At 31.3% G+C, this 25219-nt stretch overlaps 1 protein-coding gene across 1 annotated transcript; it reads right to left on the reverse strand.

The window, feature by feature from the left end:
• Positions 1 to 23436: 23436 nt before the first annotated feature.
• On the reverse strand, positions 23437 to 24500 carry LOC128993556 (uncharacterized). The gene is made up of 3 exons (XM_054417528.1): positions 24310 to 24500; positions 24034 to 24225; positions 23437 to 23946 (listed from the first exon to the last, which is right to left on the reverse strand). The coding sequence occupies exons 1-3, from the start codon at positions 24382 to 24384 to the stop codon at positions 23533 to 23535; spliced, it is 681 nt and encodes a 226-aa protein (XP_054273503.1). The 5' UTR covers positions 24385 to 24500; the 3' UTR covers positions 23437 to 23532.
• Positions 24501 to 25219: the final 719 nt, after the last annotated feature.

A 25219-nucleotide genomic window follows, 5' to 3' on the forward strand; every position in this document is an offset into this window, starting at 1 on the left:
TTTTTAATAAGATTAATTAATAATGAAATAACACTAAACGGAATTCAGCAAACATAAAATTATAAATTACAAGCCCGTTCACAATTGATATTCAATCAACTAAATCAAATAGCAAATAATTACTGTATTCTAAACAAGTACTAGCAGCTTTAAAAAACGCTTTAAGATTTTTGAAAAAGTTATCAAAAGACAATAAGCAGCAAACAAACAAGCTGATTTCAGCGTCAAATTATGCCAGCTTCCGGCTGCACCTGATTTGCTTTCAAAAACAGGAAATTGATCCACTGCGGAGCAAAATAAAACCGACGAAACTATAATAAAATATATAAACCTTTCTATTTACTCTCAATGAAACTCTGCTACTTCATGATATTAATATAACCTTTTAACAACTTCTATGTTTACTTTTGAGTTTCCAGTTTTAAAGGTTGGGTGGTTTGTTTTATGTGTATATTGACTTTTTTACACTTTAAGAAGGTGTATTGCGATGTGTCTTTTTATTTGTCGCGGTTACGCTACTACTACATGATTCAGGTTGTAGTAAATACGAATTTTTGGTTAGTGGTATAAAGATTTTAAGCATTTTGGAAGTGATATTTTGTAACGTAATACATAATAACATTTTCTAAAACAGCAACTTTTTAAATATATTATATGACATTAAAAATAAATGAAAACTCAACTTTTAAATAACTGGGCGTGATAGATGAATATAATAGAGGTAATAAGTCCATTCCATTGAAAAGCATTACAAATAAGAAGGAAGTACTAATAGTAATTATGCATAACACATCAAATTCCAAAATTACATTATAATAAAACCTACAATGTGATTATTAGGGAATAACACTGCAATAGTATTTTACGCAACGATTGCGTAAAGATAGTGTTAACAACACGAGTAGAAAATTTAAGGTACGAGCCTTGGCGAGTGCCTTAAAAACTTCTACCAGTGTCGTTAACATTATTTACGCGAGTTGCGTACACTACTTTACCTACGACATTGTTTTAATTACTAAAAATCACTACTTACTTATAACTTCTAAATGAGGTTATGTTTTCGTTTTTAACCTCTCATTGCCAGTGACAGTGATGCAACGAAACATTGTATTAAACACTAATTGCACCAATCAACAATTAAATTAGCCTGAACAGCTGATTAGTTGATTTTCGAATCATTAAAATTTTAATTCTCCTCTCTAAATCCTTGAACCTCATTGGATCGTTACACGCGTTGTTATGAGTAAAACTGTGCTGTTATGAAAGTAAACAATACTGAAACGGCTACTTTAATAAACGGTCGTAGGTAAAGATATTTTTACTATTAGCAATTAAGTGTTTAAATACAGCAGTATTATGCAGGACTTTTGCAACTTTATGCAACTACTTATATTATATTCTAACAAGTAAATGAAAGGCAATTTAGTTTTTGTTGAATTATGTGGTTATTTTTAAGACTATAAGCCAATATAATATAAAGTAAACAGCTGATTAAACATAATGAATGATAAAAGTAGGTTATTTTCCTCCCAGATGAAAGCAGTGGGTGGATGAAGTAGAGCAGAGTTTATCTTTCAAGCCGCTGATTTAATTTGTAGTAAGTTTCCACTGAGCAAACACCGTGATATTTTTCATCAAACACTTTGGTGGAATTAAAACATTAGTTTTCCATTATAACTCGTGGAGAAACAGTTACTAAATAAAAAGTGTTAAATTATTGTACGTAATAATATATCAAAACATTTCAAAGTATCACCTGCCGTTATTTTTAACATTAGCATCTTTCCCCCTTGACTTTTATGATATCAACAAAGCGATTAATCAAAATAGGCTAACCTCAACATCCAACTGAAACGTGCACTTCCAACTCAAAACTGTACAATTCAGTCGTCCTATTTTTTACACGATATCTAACAACAATTTAGGGTAGGGGGATAGTTAAACATTGAAATGTTCTATTAAATACTATGAAAATCATGTGGTTTATAGAAAAATTTTAATTATTTAAGTAAAATAGTTCCAATACATATTCCAATAAATATTATGAATAGCATTTCCAAATTAAACAGTTACTCTGATAAAAAATATATATATTTTTCATATTTTTGTTGTGTTAAACATTGTTTTAAATTTTATAAAAAAGAGAGAACATTTCGGATCAAATATATCATGAAGAAAAGTTTAGAGATTCTGTTTGAAAGGCTATTTAGAATTCAATTAAACGCCTCACTGCAACATAAAATAATAAACTTTGCTTTTAGCTCGGATGCTTTTTCAAAGCTTTGGATGCTTCCAGTATGGCTTTCAAAAATAGTATATCGCATTTATAAGTTCCAGATTTTTTTCTATAACTTATTTAATGGAATGTGAAGCCTATTTTTCATTACAATATACTTACTCTTGATATACACAGTTTTAAAACAAGCTATCCACTAATTATATACAGATTTAATCCAATAATACAAAAAATATATATACTGAAGGCCTAAAATTCAGCCAAAACGATAGAAAACACGTTAAACCAATTACAAACAACACTAGACTTAATGCTTTATTTATATTTTTTTAATAAATTTAAAACCTCATAACAGTTATAATACACATTAGAATGTGTAAAATGTTTACAGTAATAGTTTTTATTTATTTTTCAATTTATTATTAAGTATTTCTTCGAACCTTCTTATAATGGTTGGGCTCAAATAGTAATTGTATGAGAAATCATCCAACTAGAATTCACAAAAATAGTAGACAAAAAATAGTATAGACAATCATTACATAACCCACAATTCTAGGCAAAGTCTTGACTAAGAAGAATTGAGTTTATTAGGAGAAGGTTTGTAGTGAAACCAGCGGTGCGTGGATAACCCACACCAAATTACTCCTTCGCTTTCTCCCTCTAAGTTAATCTTCAACGCCATGATGGTAAACAAAAAAATACCTGATGGGTGTAATATGTATGCTATATTTTTTATTATAATGGTTATTTTGGTTTAATAATGACACTGTTATTATACAATATTGTTTTGATTTAAAACTAGATATTATCGCAAAAAATATCTATTTAAAGATTGAATCATAATTGGTAACATTGTACAATATTACAAACCATAGACTAACTCATTTTTTTATTGTTAAGTTAGCTTGAGTATGGCGTAAAATATCGTACGTCACTCGTTCAAAATACGTGTACCAGATTCTTATGGTAATCCCGCACTCGACTTCGTCTACCAGGGGGAACTACAAGTTAATACATATTTTCAGGACAAGTAACATAATATACTGTATCGCTAACCTGTTTTTTTTTTTTTTTTCAGAAAAAAGCACGAATGAATGCAAAAACAAATTAAAAACTACCCAAAAAAACATGAAATAAAACGATGCTTTGTTAAAAACAAATGCCTTTTAATTCCACCCACATATCCTAGGACATAAGCCTATCGAACGGGAACGTTTACAAGTTACTTCTTATGCCTGACATGAAGGCCTGTGGTGTTATCACTTAATCAAATCAATTAATGATTGGCAGGAATCGAACTCGGGACTTTGGGGACTAAAATCCTCCTCTTTACTTCCAAGAAAGTTTGCCTTCCCAATACCTTACTAACTAGAAACTGCATTCAAAACATAACAGGCTGAATGTAATTATTTATCTCATGAAAGTTGATCAAGTTTAAATTTGATTAAGAATATATTGACTACTCTTTCTTTCCGACCGTTTAAAGTTATGTAAAACTGTCAAAAGTGCCTTAAATATAATGCAAATGAGAATAAATATTTTATTTTCCAGCACTAATAAAAATATTGCCTAAATGGGAGACCTTCTATGAAAGAACATTCTTGATCGAGAACCTTCTTGTTTAATAACCATCAATGTTTGAGGTAAGATAGTGATACACAAAATAAAAGTAGAGTTTCCTTAGATTTTTGACTCAAATATTCTTAAAAAAAAAAATTGAAAATGTAAGAATGTTTACAATGTTTGATACAACTAGCAGCATTTTAGAGTTATTTTATTCGGAAGAAAAAAAGGTGTCTAAGGAAACTGCTATACTGTAGCTAGGAATTAATAAATTATGCAAATCAAGAATATGTAAAGTAAAATTTAAATTTAAATCTGACAAGAAATTCGCGTCTTCTGTTGCAAAATGGCCCTTCAGGCAACACTACTGTGAAATAAAAACGACCAGTTTGAGATTAAATCGTTTTATGACCCCATTCAAGTGTTTAACTAAAATAGGGAACTACAAATGGTATTTCAATACCACATTATGTAAAAATTGAACTAGAAACATAAACTTCACTTTAGATTAAGTACAATATTTATATTTATTTATAATAGTCTACAGTACAGGTATAAACGGCTCTCAATAAAAGATATTATTGCAATGCATTGCATTAGCTATGTATTTCAGCTATTATGAAGATTTATCATGTATACTTGTATACTTGTATTATAGTTTTAAAATCATTGTTATTTTATCCAGAATTGTTTAAATAATCACCTGCTCTCTAAACAATGAGTTGCTGTTTATGTTTTTTGTTCTTCATTATTTTATTACAAGTTACAGTTTACCTCGATTTCGAGCAACAGGCTATCTAGTAACTATTATTGGCCTACAGAAGATTGACCATGTACCTTTTTCAAGTCAGTGACCGGTATTAGGAGTGTTTTATCCATTATGTATTTTGTTTTACCACTAGGCCTACGTAATATTATATACTAACTTTTTTATGTTAACCAATACAATATATATTTTGGGCGGAAGCAAATGCGTTATACCACAATATAAACAAATTGCCTTTACAGAAATTATAACAAAAAAATGTGTGACATGTAACATTATTAAATGGGTTGCCACAATTTAAACCAATCTTCAATTGAAAAGTTATAAATGCCTCTATTATAGAGTCGTTTAGTTTTAGATTTCAAAATGCCCACACCTATCACTTAGGTTTATTCAGGCATGACTAGCTCAACGATTATATGCTAATTAATTAACTGTATATTTTAAGTCATATTGTTAGATTGAAGTAGTTAATTGATTGTATCACAATGTTTATATTTGAATAAATGTAACTACTTTTTTATGAAAAAGACTAAGCTGGGTTATAAATAAAATGTTAAATTCCTTAAATTTTATTACATATGCAAGTTAAGTTTGTAAAAAGTTAAGTACTCGTTTAACAAACCAACACACTATTTGTTTAAACATTCTAAAATACAGCGACTTTCAAATACGAATGAGACCAATGATATAGCTGAGTACATCAATAAAATATATATTATTTATTAGGTAAAAATACAAATTCAATATTACTTTCAAAAAATGGTTATTACGTGTTTTAATGTGTGTTTTATTTAAAAATGCAAAAATATAAATAAAAAAAATATTCTTGTGAAATAAGATAAAGTATTATTAAATTGTGTTTTTCTTATTATGACAAATCTTTGCAGTAATGTATTTTAAACCACTGTGTGTATTATTTGAGATGTTTTCTTATCATCCAAGAAAACCTGTTACAGAGATATCCTTGGATAACTTAGAATTTATAGTAGCCTAATTTGAACAAAACATTTCCTTTTAAGAAAGGAAGAATTGCGACCAATAAAGATTAATGAGGTTATACGAGTATAATACGTGACAAAGTCTTTACAACGTCCAAACTTTCGACATACATTGAAAATCCCTTGGATGAGAATGTTTTTTAGTAGATTTTCCATGTGAATCATATGATCAATTATATGATATGAATCATAAATAATCGTTGAGCCTATTTTATTGATTCACTGTGGAATCATAGAATCATGGAGATTACCTACTTCTATAAACATGTTTGATTAAAAATTCAAAAACGTAAACTGATGGTACTTCACAGGTGGACACTTTACAGGGTTATTGCCATGTGGATTGATTTTAACATTTTATTAAACTATAATCAGTTTATTAAGGTTTTAAACTTCATATAAATTAGAAAAAGTTATTGTAGAATGTTGTGTCGGGTGTATATGTATTTAATATATGCTACGTGTATATTATATAAACATTTTAGTCATTCCTTAAATGTTTATAAATAGTTTATGTAACCCATATACGATAGTTTAAAACCCTCATCTTATGATGTCCTAAGGAAGAATTAATATCAAAACGAATATTGTAAACCCCTTTTACCTTTCAAAGATTATGTTCAATAATGTTATTAGCTGAACATATTAATTAACAGTAAATTAAATATTTTATTGCAGATCTATAACATTAATAAATCAATATGTATGGTTAATGCAACGTCGCCACTATAACGGCAAATACCTTGCAGGAGATGGGACTTGTGAGAATAAAAACTACATAATTAGTAAATACCACGGGCTGCACGGACCAGGATAGAGGTGTGATGGTCACTGGACTAGGACAAACTGGAGTAGTGGTTAGATACAATGGTATGGCGTGGTCCCAGCAGCCAATGGAAATTTATGACGCCACAGACGTGGCATGATAAGGTGTAACGCACACACACGCACACGCACACACACAGAAACACAAATTTAATTTCGTTTCTGAATTTCTATTAGAAAAGCTGTTAACAAGATATTTTGATTCACATTAAATACATATGATATCCTCAAACATACTACAGTTATAAATGATTATAATCAGCTTGGGCGTTTCAATTCCATTAAAAACAACTATTTGGTCTCTTCTTTAAAAATTTGATGTAGTTATATTTTAAACTGAAGTATCAGGTATTTGAAATTTACTATTCACATTTAAAACCGTTATAAAGAATGTGTGGTAGAATTATTGGATGTTTGAAAATGAACCTTGGAAATCGATAAATCGCAAAAGGTCAAAGCCCAAATGGAATTGCATTAATAGTTAATACTATTATTTTGTATCTCCACTAGATCAAAAGCCTTGAAAGCACTCACATACACAAGTCTTTAAATAGGTTAAGTGAGTGAGATTGAAAAATAACGTGACAAAGGAAACCCTTATTGTTTTAGATATATAGAATCAAAACCCCAAAAAATTACAATTCAGTCTATAAATACAGTTTATTTGTTAAGAGGCCTTTATTAATATAACTTGAATGTAGTGACAAATATAATTCCATCGGATGTTTATGCTATAGGAGCCGAAACATCTTATATCCTTCTAATATTTAAATTTGATATTATAAAAAAAAAAAAACTAAGGAAAAACAGAACTCAACATTACTTATAATTAAAGTCACATTTACTTAAACCTGTAAGCATATATAACATTTATTTGGTAGCAGTGAAGATTGCCCTACAGCTTTGGAAGGAAAAGATAATCCTATCATCGCAAAGGCCAGCCTCGCCCTGTGTTACTGCTGGTACGTGATGGCACCAAAGTCATTCTTCAATCAAAACTGTTGACTTGTTAGCTTGACCAAGAAAAATCCCATCTAATTTTAATACAAGGTCACGTGATGGGAAAATACTTTTAGGATGACGTAATACGATTACCTTACAGCAGCTTGGTAATTTTAGTTTATTAATAATTTGTCTGGTACTTTTAGATGGATAGGTATGTTTAAAATCGTATTCGATAAAAGTCCCACGACAAATTGGTGTTTAAATTATTAAAAATACCATACGTTTCGTGAATTCTACGATATGGCATCATCAGTGGTAAAGCTTAACAAATTCCAATTTGACATCGCTCTCGTCGGAAGGCCTAACATGTAGAGAAGGAACCGACCTTTTAATCATGCGATTAATTATTCTGGTCAATTTATTGACTGTTATTCAGAAAAGTTTATAATAAAAGGTAGTTTACACCAAGACTCACGTTCAATGTATGAATACAACAGTGTCATTTTGAGGCTTGTGATTGACTATAATTAAGGTTTACTAATAGAAAAATTAGTTTTGGTAATAAAATAAAATTATAAATGACTCAAATTCAATTTTATAATTTTTTATTATGAAATTAAACCGTCATAACCTAACCAAACCAACCAATCGTGCTGATAATGAAAAAATCCAATTAAGGTTTATCAATCGAAAAAAATAGTTCTGTTCATAAAATAAAATTATAAATGCCTCAAATTTAATTTTATAATGTTTTAATTACAAAATTAAACCGTCATAACCTAACCAAACTAACCAAACTTGCTGATAATGAAAAAAATCTAAGACAAAAAATAGTGCCACGGGTGAGATGTGAACGTACCTCCTTTAGTTTATCAGCCCGGCACTCTTTCCACTATAGTACCACCGAGGCCGATGGCATTAAATCGTATCGTTGCGGTAATGGTGGTTCCTCAGCCAATCAGAAGCCTCCAAATAACAGTGGTTGGCAAAACTAATCATGGAATAAAAATTCAGCCATTTGCACATTTGTCCACTCGTATCTTGTTACAAGATGCGTTATAGGCACATTACAGTAAATGTAAAAAAAAAAATAATTTTTGTTTGCTCCTCTATCAAGATTTGCTGAAAGTTAAATACATTATCTTGCAACGTGTATCTTACATTGATTGGTCAAATTACTTCTCATAAGCTAGCATTAGAATTAACTAGTAACTATAGCGTTTATTCTTTAAAATATCATTGCATTTTTTATATTTTGTTTTATTTCTAACATCCTTACCTAACGTAAATAACAATATGAAATTCGTATCCCTCTAAATTGATGTAGAAGGAAATTCCTTTTGCGTGTATTTGATTATCATAACCTTCATTTTATTGGTAAAAAGTTCTCTAATCCTTCCTTAAACAAAAAAGACAATACAATTATAATCCAACACCTAACTTTTGCCACTGGAAAAATTACATAATACAACGTTCGTAGTTTTAACCTTCTGTTCTACGTTTAACCACACTTCAACCAAACCAATAAATCAGGAAAGCAATTTTGGTGACGACAAGTTTCCTCAGACTTCTTCTGCCAATCAAAGCACTGAAACCAAGTTAACGAAAATACATCAGAAGTTCTCAGCTCTTTTAGGCCATCCTAGTAGATTTTAGTTAAACAGTTTAAAATGTTATCATGCTTAACTCAGTATTTACTGATTACGACTTTATATCCTATATATTTCATATAGAATAGATGTGATAGAGTACCATATAAGGGATTAAATTCTTTTTTACCTTGTTAATTTACAGAATTACTTTATCTAAAACATTTTGAAAATCAGCAACCCAAAATCAAAGGTTTATGACCTATTTCATTAAATGCGCCAAGAGATGCTATACACAGAATGTCTTTACATATGACCACATCAGATTTATACTTTTTGTAAACAGATAGTAATTTTGGCAAAATAAGTTTTGGTTTGAGTACTTAGTATTGGATAGGGCATATTTTACCTTAACTATTCAGACTACGGTACAAAAAAAACCTACTACTATTATATTTCAAACAAACTAACTATAAATTAATGAAGAGTTTAAGCCAGACAATTAATTATTACATACGTTATACAGTTGTATAAACGTATATACGTAAATGTATATAACAAATAACCTTGACTAGAAATCACACAAGGAACTTCTCGCTAATTTATTTAAGAAATAATTAACACTTAATTTGTGTTTATTGATTTATTGCCTAAGTAATTAGCAGATACGCATTAAGAATATTCAATTCATTGCTGAAAAGACTATGTTCAATAGTCGTTACTAATTAATGTTTCACAAAATAAAATATATATTTGTTAATTTTATAAGTAGTGTGTAAAGAAAAAAAAATACTTGTTACATTATTATTTTTATCTTTAGCGTGTTAAATGTAAGCCTTCTAAAATGTAATAATCATTTTCAGTACAACGTATTTTTGTTATTGATTTGAAATGTATGATGGACCAAAGGTAGACTTTACTATTTTCATAAATAAAAAAGTAAAGAAAATGTTTTATTAAATTTGAGGTAGTGTTAATATGGGGCGAAATAACAATCTTATCGTTTTAAAACTGTTTGATATTATTTTATAATAATTTTTTTATATGTATTAAAATTGTTATTACGAAACAAGAACATTTTCGTATGAAACGTAATTTTATTTAACGTTTGAAATTGAACAACCCTTTTGAAAACAAAATCGTTAAACGCGAATCCAATTTAATTTGACAATAGCGACCGTTCTTTGTTGAAGTCCAACACCAACAATTTACGAATATTTGCAAAGTGATTTCATGTTTCATGATAAATAGAACTATTTTTTTGAAAGTAAATAATTCATAAAATTACTATGAAATCCTTAAATAGTTAAACATAACCTTTTGAGATTTTGATGTCAGCAATATTTTATCTAAATACCACGTAGTTTTGAGCAGATTTAATTTTTGATATATATAACATTATCGCAAAGATTTCAATTCTAATGATATTATTATTTATTTCATATTAAGCGCATATTAGTTTAATACCGTTAGTTTTTTTTTTTTTTTTTTTTTTTGAAATCTATGACATTAACTGTAATTTTTATATATAGGTATTTTCCTAAGCTAACAATCGCATTGACTGTTAATATTAAACAATGTTTTTAATTACTTTATCAAATATCTTAACGATATTATGTACTTAAAAAAATACTATGCGTCGACATAAACACCATAAACATAAGCATGCAATTTTATTTTAACATGTTTTGGGGAATTATTTCAGTTAGGCTACTTTAAATGCTCGTTTCATATGGAAAAACACAAATTGATTATGTAAAATTAGTTTGTTTTACTTAATTAGTCTTATGTATCACTTTTCTAATTAATTTGATAATTAAATTACTAATAATTTAAATCTGCTATTTTCATGTAGATAACTGAAAATTAATTAGCTCTTCCATCGTTATACAACAGAGATGATGTTTCAGTTTCTTAAACCGGTTTATAAGCACATTTAATTTGTTATTATAAGGTAAATATATAATAGAAAGTAATAGTTGTAGTCTTTACATACATATATTGTTAACCCTTTAAATGTGTCAATACAGACATCCAAACAGTTTGGATTTGACCATTGATTGATTTTATTATGGTATTGCAATTGTTATTGCAATGTACACAAAATCTCTACCTTAATATCAATTGATTATTTAATTTCACTATTACATTACGAAAAGTGTATAAAAAGGTAAAGACCGTTCCGTTTCAAAACGTAAATAATACGTTGTCGTAGATTTTTAATTTTTTGGTTTTTTAAACTCTACAATACAAAATAGTTCATTCTAATTTCAAATTTGTGTGTCATAATTTTGAAGTTTGACTGCAAAATAAAAACATATGTGTATACGTATAGTACGTATTCATTAGCATATATACATAAGATATACAAAAATCTGCAACGTTTCCTTTTCAGAAATCATTAGGTTCTTTCATGTCCTAAGAAGGAGACCAAGCTGATACAGCTTGACATTGTAAGAACAGTGATGGGTTAAGGCATTGGCCAAGCCTAATGAATAACACATCAGCTGGACTACATCACTCACTGTCAAAGATGTCTCTGTGCACGAATTAGTGCTAAGAAATATATGGATTTGAATTTTTAGTGTATAAAATTATACTAAATACTATGTTCCAGGAAATGTGAATAAAACTTAATACTAAAAGTCGTGCATGTATTTAAAGCTATTGATAACGAATGAAATGTAGTACAAGTGTAATTCACTACTGAAAAATAATCACAGTACTTGCAGATTAGAAAACGAAGCAACCTGCTACTGAAAAAAACACATGTATCAAAAGTCAATACCATTTTAAATTTTAAATCTGGTAAATTGTCATCGTTACGACGTATATTGTGAACATTTTTTATGATGGCAAATATTTTACCGACTCTAATTAATTTATGGCCACTATATTTATTATGTACATATTATTATCCATTAGTGTATACAGTTTTAGTAGGATTTAGAGAATCGAGACATGACATTTGTACAAAGAAATCTTATTTGATTTATAATCATAAATTGGAACTTAGGTATTTAAAAGTAAAATATCATTGTAACCAATATATATACAGTAGTCAAGAGTTAACATTAGTATTAATCGACATTGTTATAGATACAATATAAGGGATTGTTAACCTTAACTGTTTCTACAACGTTCAATCCTTTTTTATAGTTTAAAGTTAATATCTAAAACACCCTTTATATAAAGTTTCGAAAATTGACTACGTGGAGAGTACAAATTCCAAGGATCGGCCAATAATGGTAAGCCGCAAAATTTTCAATTACTTGTAAGGAATGTTGATGTTCGTGACGTATAATTTCCTGGATCGGTATTTAATATAAACTTTCCATTAAAATCTACTTTTCAAACTACACTCAAAATGCACGTAGTTTTAACTGTTTTTATTAAGTTATACCAAGGTGATATGCAATAAACTCATTGAAGTTATAAGATATAGTGCTATCATAACTTTTTCTTAAAAGCACTCAGATGTGCTATTATTATACTAGCTGCTATATTACATCAAAAGAACACGTCTGTCAATAACATTTCAAGAACAGACTACTTATTAGCTTCACATGAGTCAAATACAGAGAAATGCATTAAAAAAAAAACGAACCAGTTGCCTTTGATTTGATATGTACTACGCTTAAGTTTCGACTAATGGTGTTCTAAGACATCATTTAAAATCCTTAGATGCATCGTGAATAATTACAATTTGTATATTCAACAAATTAGCAAGCAATACACCAAGCTTTATCTAAAAGTCTAAGGCAAAAGTAGAACATATAAGCTTAGTAGAGCAGTATATAAGCTGGAAGATTCCAAGCAGCTGCAAATCGCTCGAGATTATACAATATTTTCACCACAATAACATCAAATCTCGATTTTAGATGTAGTTTTTTTCCAAGCCCTTTAAACATAATAAACTGGTTTTTTTTCTGTTACAGATTTACTATATTGAAGCTAATTAAATAGAAACTTCATTACAATGCTTACCTTGTATATGGGCTGCATCTTTAATACAATCATATTAATGAAACGTTAATGTAATAGCATAATGACATTACACAATAAAATAAATATATCTTGAGACCGGTTGTATAAATTAAACGACGGAGCAAAACTGCGACCAGCTACTTTTTAATAGTGTTCAATGCTCAGTTAGAAAACCCAAAAATGATGTTGATGGCTATGTAATGGCAGACAAATTGGGAAGGGTCGAGAATAAAAACAGTCCACAATAGCAAAAACGATTATCTCAGCCTGTTTTTGTCACCGTCACCACATCTGCTGTCTACACATGAAATGAACTTTGTTTACAGTAATGTTAACATTGCGAGTACATATCGAACTATCAAAACGAATCGAAGTTTTTTTTAGGTTAGTCGACCCTAACCAAAGTACGAAACCTTAGGTTTCAGATACTTTAATAATTAACATTACATCTTATAATTAGGCTTAAAATACACATACAGGTATAGTTCTTTTTCCCGTATTAAATTTATGCAATAAACATTCACTAGCTGTTACCCATGGGCTTCATCCCGTTTGACTTCATAAGTATTAATAAAACTATTGATTGGTTGCTGAAATAAACAGAACAGAATACAGTAATACAAAAAAATAATCCCACATGATTTTAATAAGGTAATAGATTGAAAGAATAACAAACAAATAAGTACAGCTTTAACATTAGGTATGGAAGGTTCCCTTTAGAAAGGTATTACGGCCTTAAAGGGCAAATTATGAAATGATGGATAGTTTTGCGCAAGGTTTATTGTCATTACGAACATTTTAAGTAGGGCCTAAATGGTTTATGGGGGTATGACTTGTAGTTTTTTTCAAAAGTGCATCGGTACTTAGGGATTAACATGGATATGTGAGGGTTTGTGGACCATCCTTTCGCCTATAAGGGTTTGTAAACTATCTATGCTTAATTTAATAAATATCTTGGAATATGGTGATTATCAAAATGTAAATTGTTAACATACAATTGCCATAGAATATTTGTTTAATTAGCTTAAATCGTATTGCATAAAATATCTTAAATTTTAGTATTTAACCTACGAAACAAAAATTCTTTTCCATTTTGCCAATCTTAGTACGCAATTTTACTATGTGTGATGAAATATTGTTGTGGAAATCAAATAACAAATTAACTTCCACATTATACGAGTGATATATTATAAATGGAGGGGCAAGTGTTATACATTACAGTATATTAAAGTATCATGGAGCTCGGACATGTTAATACTCACGTCATTCTCACAAGTTTCTTTTTTAATACTAGCATGAGTGCTTGCAAAAATTATTTATAAAACACATTATTTTGTATTTTATTACTCAATTTATTTTCATACATGGAATGGAAAATCAGAAATAGTTTTGTTATTTATAATTAATTAGTAACAGAGTGACAAAATATTTCAGGATGGGAAAAGAGGACGAGTAAAATCTTTAAGAACCAACCCCCTTAGCGGATAGAAAATTATTAATGTAATCGCGCCTTTAAATAAACATTGAAAGTCTTTCGATTCAGGTTTAGCTAAGGAAAAATCTTAATATTTTAAACATGCAACGATGTTTCTAGGTTCTTCTTGATTCCTTGATGAAATATTCCACTGACAAAGAAATGTGAACTAATTAAATGCTTTCCAGAAATATGATTAAAAGCTCAAATATGGTAAATTGTGCATTACTTGTATAACTTTTGAGGTAAAAAAATTGTAAAAAATACCTGTTAATTTTTTTCGTTATTATATCAGTTTTTGTTTCATCAAATAGCGAAAAAAATATGAACAGCTGTTAGTCCACAAATCAGAAAGCAGATTCAGAACTACATTCACCTTTGTGAATAAACACTTTGAAGTCCAACATTAAATCAACCTAACTGCCACCATACTGACATATCGACTAACATCAAGGGAAACAGTTGCAAACAAGATACTCCTCAGCTTTGATGTTGATGATGAACTCCATGATTAGCTAAAGATAATCACAGTATAAAGCACCATACCACACACAAGACTATGAAAAGTATTTTTAGCAGGTCAAAAAGCTACTTAGATTACGATCTTCAATGGGTTTGTGGTTCTCTAAATCAATTACAAACTGAAAACAAGCACACTATTAATTTTATTCCGGCAAATCAGTATAATTTGTCTAATGAATGATGGCGATGCCGTTTGCACGACACCAATATAGTTTGTCAAGAGCGCTCCAGTGACAAATTAGCAATGTCATTTGCAGATATGACAGCTATGATATCTGTATCGTTAGTGAGATTTGCAATTAACTTATATTTAGCAAAATTTTTGAAATCTCATGTAATGGCTGACCTTTCTTTAAAAATCTTCTTTAATATCAAGATTAGAATAGATTAAGAGTTTTTTTTTTTATTATAAGATTTTCGGTTCTTATAAATGTGGAGGGTATATTTAAATGTGTGGTGCTGGTGTTTAGTAATCTAAAGTATTCCCTAAGCAAATTCCATAAGCAAATGAAATACATAGTAACATGTGTATAACCATACACCTATTTTTTTGTATAATTGTTTGTTTCCAATCGAAAAGTATTGGTTAAAAAAATATCAAATACGTCGAATGATGAAAAACCAATATTACTAGAATGTAAAATGATAAGCTGGATTTATACGTGCGTTTTGTGAACGAACAAAACAGGTGAAGTACTATTGTTTAGACTTGATAAAATTACATTCCCTGTTCAAACAGTTAATTTGAGTGGAATTTGTTACTCAGCAACCAGTTTGTGTAGCATAACGTTGGCAAGATTGGGTTGTAATTGACAGATACTAATTTCTAGTTTATTTTTATTTATGTTCTTTTTTTCTTAGAACTGAAACAATGTTATATTAATAAAACTACTGAGATTGTCACGAACTTACACCTATTAATGTCTGGTGAACACAATAATCACTGAGCAACACAGACTTTTGTAAAATGTGTGTTGTGGGAAAACACGAACTTCTTTTAAAACTTAACAAATATAATACCTTTAGTAATACTGATATTCTCTGTTTTTACGACATACTTTTAGACTGCTTATTAGTTTTATAGGAAAAGCCGTATAGATTTGTCTTAGGTGCTTCCAGATTGTACAAAACATCGCAGCAGTGTGACTCCTTAAAAATAGCAGTGTTTTCCTCTGGATTTAACTATTTCTTTATGACGTTTACCACACATAAAAAAAATATATATATATCTGTTGAATATTTACAACAGTTTAAGCTAGTCGTATCTAGGAACTTGAGGTGACAGTAGCTTTCAATAATGTAGAGAATGATAAAAAAAAATCTTACTTAACTGAGCTATAGCATACAAAGTGATAGTTATTATGTTACCGGGCCATGTCTAGGATAACTTAAGTCTAGTAATAATAGCTTATTAGCTTATTTCCTATATGGGAAATTCCCTTAAAGTTCGGTAGAAAGTTTGAGGACACCCTGTATTTATGTAATACCACGCTGAACCCGCAGGTGTCTTTAAAATGTGTGTGGCACTTTTATAATCACTATAGGTGTTTGTGTGCATTTATATTTGATATTGTTCTTTCCTCTAGTGATCGGAACAAATACCGTAAAATATAAATTATAAAAGAAAAAAAATGTCAAACAATATCACTCTTATGACATGAGGACTTACATACAGTTAAATCCAATCAGCATTAATGATAGTTTTTAACTAACTACAACCAACTATTATTTATTGTTTGGTTTAAAACATTTCTTTACCTGTTTGTTAGAACATCAAATGATCTTATGATACGCAGTGCAAAGTATATAAATTAGTGTAAACACAAACCTTGTATTTTTCACTATAAAGTCTTGTCCGTATTACACGCACCGTAGTAAATATTTACGACCAGAAACGTCATAACAAATTTATATTCTACTCAGGATCCGTAGTGCGTCACAATCTGTTCTCAGGTGTGGCAAGTTTGCACAAACAATTCTTCACTTCATTATATGTTTTGTAGCAGTTCTAAAACGAAGATTTGCTAAATGAATTAGTTTTTCGTATGGTTGTAAAACACGCTTTTATAATCTACTTTTCAAAGAAAACATTTTGATGACGAAATTTGTATTTTTTATCATCTTTTAACGGATCTTGTTTGATTATAATAAGTGTTTTCTATCATACTTTGTTAATATTACAAAAGATTTGCCATAAACTTTTCCGAATATTAATGAGATTCAATATAAAAAAGGTTCTGGTACAAATATACCCAGCTTTTACGAGTATAGTTTCCAATTCCTGGTAACTGAAATTTTTACAAAATCTAAATTTTATATTTCTAAAACATATATATTATAGAATGGTGTATGGTGCTCTGTTTTGCATCAAACGTTTTATGTTGTAGTTTGACGCAAAAAGGTAACATAAACCATTTTAAATTGCAATTTACGATCCAGAGGCTTACTCACCATGCACAAATCAAATATAATATGTAAAAAATTAATATATTAAAAAGTACTGTATTAATTAGGGTGATAGGTCAAGCCATTACTCCAGTCTAATGAATAACACATCAGCTGTGCCACATTATTCACTGTCTGGACCGACTCTGTATGAAGAGAATATGTTGATTTTGTGGTCGGTATGGGTGATTTATAGTATAAAGTGTCTAGCTAATCTTCATTCTGTAACAGTGTTATAAGTTGTTTAAAGTCTTTGATGGGTTCAAATTTACGAGTTTTTAAAATTTACGAAGTGTTGCTTAAAATGTGGCTTGAACAGTTATGCAATTAATAAAAAAATGACAAAATATAACATTAAGTGAGATCCCGTTTCGTACTAGAATACTATACACACTATAATTTTGTTAGACAAATATATAATTCCTCTTTGCGGGTAGAAGAAATTATTTCAATATAGAAAATAAACCTTTATGTGCACTTCCCCAGGAGAAAAAATCAAGTTCCATAAAGTTTGGGTAGGTTTAATGAGAGTTAAGTAACAGTCGAATTTGTCAATATGTACTTAGAAGAAAATAAGGGAACAAGTGTAGGAGCTCATTATCAAAGGTAAACTATGTTTCAAATAACTTCGTTAAATTATTAATATTAACAAAATTGTGCAACCATACGAAAAATATAGTTCTTTAAAGGAGTAGAAAATAATTTAAAAACTTTCTAAAATATGTACTATTTTCTTGTCAGCTCTTTGTACATTGTAAGATAGTCTTACTAACTATGTACTCATTGTATAATTAATTTATGTAAACAATGACCGAAACTAAGGGAAGGATAAAGGAAGAAGATAGATAGTGATCCTCTGTGACGAAGCTCCTTTTCCACTGACAAAGGTTCTCAGTGAAACTGTCAATTACTGATGGGTTCATTACACTTTCCTTTCAGACCAAGGATCGTTAATCAAATTGATTCATGGACCTCAACAGTTAGTTTAGAAGATAAGGATATATTTTTCAATACTATAAAATATAATGGACAATGAAAAACATTTATAATACAGGGTTATTCAAAAAGGATGGTAAAAAACTACTGTAAAAAACAAATTTGCCATTGATATGCCTGTTGTCTGTTTCTTCTACTTCAAATTGTTGGTTGTTAGACCAATGGAAATGGTGTGTTTATAAGTTTGTTTTGACCAGGTTATGTTTTGTCTCGATTGCTTAGTCGAGTACCTTGAAGCCTGTCAACAAAATCGAAGAATATCAATAATAATCAAACATATCATGGCACAAATCTGTGCACTTTGGCTTGCTAGTAAGCACCAAAGCTTCTAATAACTGCAATTTGTACGGGTTTAATCTCAAACGCTTGCCTATGCCCGTGGACTGGGGTATATGGAGTTTCCTCAAGCTGACTGTCGAGGTTAGTGGACTCCACGCAAACCTAGCTTCTATTCTCTCCACATCATCTGGCGGAGTCTGAGGACGTCCCGAACTCTTTCCAGCATACAAACATCCAGTCGTCTTGAATCGCCCCATCCAGCTCAGCAGCATCAGCTATAAAGTTCCGATGAGGAGAACTTCCATACTTAATTTGGTCAGAAATTTCCGTTGAACACCAACAAGAACATTATTGTAGTATAAATAGTAGTACGAGCAAGTTCATAAAATGAACATGACAGTGACATAAAATGTCATTTCTTGTTTTGTTGTAGAAATTTGTTGGCAGGCTTTGTCGTATTCAACCAAACAAATAAGACAAAACACAACCTTGTCAAAAATATATATATATATATATAAACTCGTCCTTTCCATTAGTGTAACTATCAGCCGTTTGAAATGACGAAAAGGTGAGGATTATATGCAAATTTGAACAGTGATAGAGAAACAAACAACTATGATGTAATTTTTTATCGCTATCTACCTACAATTTAATATTTTGTAGTTAAATAACGCTTACCTTAATCTTTAGAAAACTGATAAGATAACAATAAGATGTATGTTTCTGTAAACTAATTCTCTCTTTGCCTCTTTATAGTCTATATATATTACAAATTCATATTTTTGAAACCACAAACAAATATAAGGTACATGTTTTAAAAAGGCTTTATTTATTATCTTTTCATAATGTCATAGCGTTGTGTATTACAGAAATCTTGGACCCGTACTAAAAATAGGTTTGGTTAGTATGCATATGTTTTTTTCTGTTCCATCGTTTATGTCAAGAACAAATTACAGGACACTTTATGACTGATAAGGGCACGAGAACCCTTTAAACACATCTAGTGTAACAATAAAAGTAAACAAAGGTTCAAGGTAAGGACTTTGTCATTGAATCCAAAATAATTAGGGACGATAAAGTTCCGAATTCATTTAACAAAAGATAATACATTTTAAGGTTTTACTACTGTGCAATAAATAGTATTTGATTTCACCGACTAGCACTGTTTCTACAAAAGTAATATGCAATTACTTTTGCAGATGTAAGTAATTTAGAAGGTATAAAAATGAACTTGGGCATTATACGAATAGCATAGAAATCCATGATAACCTACGTATACCCTTTGCAGATGTAAGTAATTTAGAAGGTATAAAAATGAACTTGGGCATTATACGAATAGCATAGAAATCCATGATAACCTACGTATACCCTAAAAAATTTACAAGGTGTTTCGAAACCCTCTCAAGAAATTCCATGGGCATGTTCCTTAGTTCCAAAAAAAAAAAAAAAAAAAAAAAAAAAAAAACATATGCCCTGTCTCGTTTCTGTCTGTTAGTGTGTATATATTTTTTACATAACTTCCCATAACTTTGGAACCACTTGAGGTACCAGCTTCAAAATTGGTACATGTATGATTACTAATAGGAACTATCCTTTTGAAAAGCATCAAGATTATACTTTGTATGTTTCAAAATTATGGCAATTTTAATTTTTCAAAGCTCAAAGTAATAGATAAAAAAAACATTGGATTAAAAAAAAGGTTTCAATTGAAAAAAACTAAAAAGATTTTACTTACTTTTCTACTTTTCAATCCTTCATAACACAAAATAATGGAGGGATAAACGAATTTAATTAATAAAAAAAATTTGTTAAGTAAATTAAATGCCAATCCTTTTAGTCATTTGTAACTTTTTTATAAATTCTATGGCTTTTGTCTTATTAAGCTTTGAACAATTAAAATGGCCGACATTGTGAATCTATACAAAGTATAAGCTTAATGCTTTAAAAAAATATGTGCCATTTGTAATCGTACCCGTACCAAGTTTGAAGTAAAGTGGTTCCATAGTTAAGGGAAGGTAAGTGAAAATAACATACACACCGACAGACGAAAAACGAAGCGAGAGGGGCATAGGTTTATGTAATATTTTTTGTTTTGTTTTGACCTAAGGAACATGCTCACAGAGTTTTGGGAAAGAATTTCGAAGCACCCTGTACAAGTGTACATACTATGAAAATACAACGAGAGTATTTTCCAAGTAAAGTAAAACACACCATTTCTGTTACAAACTGAGTACTCTACTCTTCTAGAACTTCTTTGTGCGCGTTCGTGAGCAGATTCTCAGGACATTTCTACGTGGACGTATCGTTAACGGTCTACCGCGACAGAAGATCATTATTTGAAAGACACTCGTTTTAGCGTGAACGCTCTACTGATTCAAGATCAAGATCCCTCTATCCCTAGTGACTTATCCCTCTGTGCAACACCCGAGCTTGGACACGACGCCTTTCCCTAGCCTAACATAACCATGGAAATTGGTCAACATGCTGCTCCCCTACATGCCATTTCTGACAGACTATTGGCCATTTCTGGTGGCTGGTGTAGCTTGCTTCGCCGCTGCCAAATATCTGTTCACCGTTGTTTCGGAGGCTCCTGATGAAAAAACTCTCGTAGAAGAGGAGGAGCTTATAGGGGAAGACAAGCTAGACATGGACAGTGTAGACGGGGGCCAAGACCCTGACATAGCCTCAGCCCTACCCTGTCCAGAGGTAGTCTTGAGTTCAACCACTCGGACAATTCCGTCTTTGCCTGGATGAACAGCTGTGATTCTGGCAAAAGGCCATTGTAAGGTAGTTGAAGGGGAGTGAAAGAGCACTAAGTCCCCAACTTTGAGATTTTCCTCTTTATTTGACCACTTTGATCGTTGTTGGAGCATGTGGAGATATCCGGCTCGAAGGACCAAATGTTCGATTGATTGTTTTGGGGGAGTAAAATATGAGATAATTACAAGTTAGAGAGTGAGAAATGAGTAAAATTCGAAGGACCACCCGATTAGGTCGGGAAAACCATAGAGCGAGGAAACACCTTAATTAAATGAATGAATAAAGAGAGTCACTCACCAATTTCCATGGTTATGTTAGGCTAGGGAAAGGCGTCGTGTCCAAGCTCGGGTGTTGCACAGAGGGATAAGTCACTAGGGATAGAGGGATCTTGATCTTGAATCAGTAGAGCGTTCACGCTAAAACGAGTGTCTTTCAAATAATGATCTTCTGTCGCGGTAGACCGTTAACGATACGTCCACGTAGAAATGTCCTGAGAATCTGCTCACGAACGCGCACAAAGAAGTTCTAGAAGAGTAGAGCACAGAGGTTGTTGGTAGAAATTCTTATAGCTAAAAATATTACTAATTAATATCTCTTATTGACTAAACACTCTCACTCACATCTTACATAAAGAAAATAATCCCTAATAAAAAAGAACATTAGAAATTTGTTATGAGAAACCACAGGTGTTTGGCTGTGAGAGCAGAAAGTGGAAAATGTGCTTTCGCCAAGACTGTAATGTTAAGTTAATATCCGAAGAAATCATTTCCTTGCTTGCGTTACAAAAACTTTCACTTGCACTTTTTTTATAAGCATTGAATTAGGAAAGGGAATTCTAAATGTATGGAGGTCATAAACACTAAAACGATCATATAGATTTATAACTCAAACGTTACAAGAGAGCACAAAGACCATGGCAAAATTTGGTCAAGAATAATGACATTTTTATACACTAATAACCCACTAAGCGAGAAATTGTACTTCATTGTTATACAGTGTAGAAATGTTTAGGCAATTTAAATGTGTTGAATTTAAAAATTTGTTTAAATATTCATGGATCAAAAAAAACCTTAATTAACACTATCTTCCTAACAGATTGTCACGAACGCGTACCATATTTCAACAAGTTGTTTAGTTAAAATGAACATTGTACATGATGATAGAGTTATCTTTCTTCAAATTAGTTTGATGCCATCTTGCACCGTGTATATGACAAAACAAATATAAGTTTATTATTTGAAAATAAAACATTGCCACGCATGTTTCAACATGGATTTTTTCTTAAACTGCTTTGCATCCATTGTCTTTGCGGAAATGAATCGTCTTTAACATTAGCTAAATGACAACAGCATCATGGGCAGAACAAAACAATGCTTCAACAAACGTTTAGAGAATATATATGCTGTACACATTAGTAGAATGTCCCCCGATCTAGCAGGGGTAGTTTTGGTGTGTTGTGTGTTGCCTAGGGGTGGATTGAAGGGGTTGATTTAGGGGTGGTTTTTGTGTAAGGGGTGGTTTTAGGGGTGGTTTTTTGGATTAGGGGTGGTTTTTTGGATTAGGGGTGGTTTTAGGGGTGGATTTAGTGTTGGGGGTGGTTTAAGGGGTGGATTTAGTGTTGGGGGTGGGTGTTGGAGTTGGGGGGTGGGGTGGGGTTGTTGTTTTTGGAAGGGTTGAAGACTGTGTACTCTTATGTTAATATAAATTTAATAATATTTAATTACTTCTTTGGTGTTCCTCTATGATTTATGAATTATCTTTTATGGTATTGAAATTAACGGAAAAAAATATTTGAATCAGGTGTTTTCTGATTGGTTGAAAATAAGCTCGCTTCTGATTGGTTATAAATAAGTGACTGTGGTATTGAAATTAACGGACAAAAATATTTGAATTAGGCGTTCTCTGATTGGCTGAAAATAAGCTCGTCCCAGATTGGTTATAAATCTCTACTTATAGGCTAGGGAATGGTAGGTTAATTGAATAGTCGAAATTTATCAATATATCTTTTATTTTACTATATCTATTTTGATAAACATAAAATTATAAATCTAAAAAAATGTAAAATTGTGATTAATGGAATATATGGTATGAGAAAAGATAATGAAATTTGATTTAAAGTTTACTCTATGTTTTAGTAATTGAACTCATCCGTCATAATAGAGTCTTTTTCTGCCCGTTACTGTCTTTCGACAGAACGGGCAAACGTATAATCGAATAGCGCATGCCGGGCAAAGGGTATGGTGACAAGGCTGAATCACAATCGTTGGGAGAGCATCCTGACAGATCTGGCAGGTGATGGTCCGTTGAGGTTCGGTTGGGGTTTCTTGACCTCGAATGATGTTATCGTCCATCTGTTGTCCTGTCATCACGAGGATCCGCTCCAAGGACGTCCGGATCTCGTTCCAGATGACTGGAGCAACTTCTGCCATCTCTGCTCGGCTGGCCATTCCAATTGCGGAATCTGCCAATGTCAACACCTCCCTTAGTTCTGTCCTAGTGGTGTTGAGGTGGCCGATAGCTCTCCACGAAGCTCTGTCACCACTGTCGGCATCGATATCCTGAAAACAAATCAAGTTTTATTTTTTTTGTTGATGTCTCTAGTTATGGTTGGGTAAGAGAAATAAAATTAGGCGATGAAAACCCACCCTTAGAAAAAACTCCATTCTTTGACGTAGGATTCTTTCTTCCCGTTGGCAGCTCCGGCAGAGAGGATGGGGCTCTAGCAGTGCATGGGAAGAAGAGGTCTCTGGCGAAGGACTACGAGGTGAAGATGGTAGTACTTCGTCAGAGAGAAGCTCGTTCCCCTGTGCCTGTGACGGGTCGAAGTCATCCACGGGCTAAAAAATGTAAAATATATCAATATTCTAATATACATATATTATAGATGCTAAAGATTTATTCTAAACTTATATTATTCTTACCGTGGGATTTATCCTTCTGGATGGTCCAGCAACAGGTTCAGAAGGTACTGGTCGAAGGCCTGAAACGGCATCCATCAGGTGCTGATTGTGTTGTTCTTCGATCCGACTTAGAAGTCCGGGGGTCCCTCTAAATACATGGGAAATGTAGGACCCTTCGCCGGTCGAATTGTAATACAACCAGCGTGTTCCTTCAGGAATTCTGCTGTTATTCTGAAAAACAAAATGATGTAAATTATGCAATAAATATTTTACATGGTACTAAATCATACTACTGTACTATTTAATAGTGAACATTGATACTAGTCTTACCTCATGTGTGATGAGTATCCAAAATGGATCACGTGGCCTTCTGTAGTAATCTTCATAGGTGCTGCTGAATTCTATGGTTAAATGACCCCCACTCACAGATCTTAATATTTGGACAAAACGGTCTGCTGCCTCTGACTGTAAAAGGAAAAAAAAGATAAACCAACAATCTATTATATACTTACAGTGAAAATGTATAATAGCTAGTTATATTTACTTACATAGGTTATCTGATGATAGCCGATTGGAGGCAGTGGAGCGGTTCTGGCTAAATATATGAGGATATCTCCTCTTGTATTTGTGAAGTGGGAGTCATTATTCATCAGAAGTGCAGGCTCAAGCTGGAATAAATTAAAAGTTATTAGTAGCTGTATTAATTACTTATTACGATGGGATGCTATTAGGAATGGTTAAAAGGTGAGTAAATGATTATACTGATAAATTACCATAATGATGTGTTCCATCTGCGTTCGCCGCACTTCGGACTCTAAATACTCTGAGGTTTCAGTTACGGTATGGTTGGATGTCACATCTCCTTGCCATAACTGAAGGTGTTCTTGGTCAATTGGTTCACCACCTCTCTGTAAATGTTTGTAAGTTATAA

This window comes from Macrosteles quadrilineatus, unplaced genomic scaffold (genome assembly GCF_028750875.1).
Source record: "Macrosteles quadrilineatus isolate MER2022 unplaced genomic scaffold, UCM_ALF_1.0 Scaffold_4__1_contigs__length_99947679, whole genome shotgun sequence".
Taxonomy (NCBI): domain Eukaryota; kingdom Metazoa; phylum Arthropoda; class Insecta; order Hemiptera; family Cicadellidae; genus Macrosteles; species Macrosteles quadrilineatus.

Coding starts and splice junctions, on each gene's coding strand:
- LOC128993556 (XM_054417528.1), bottom strand. CDS start 24,384: ATGGATGCCGTTTCAGGCCTTCGACCAGTACCTTCTGAACCTGTTGCT. Junction 24,226..24,309: donor CCAGAAGGATAAATCCCACG/GTAAGAATAATA, acceptor TACATTTTTTAG/CCCGTGGATGACTTCGACCC. Junction 23,947..24,033: donor GAATGGAGTTTTTTCTAAGG/GTGGGTTTTCAT, acceptor ATTTGTTTTCAG/GATATCGATGCCGACAGTGG.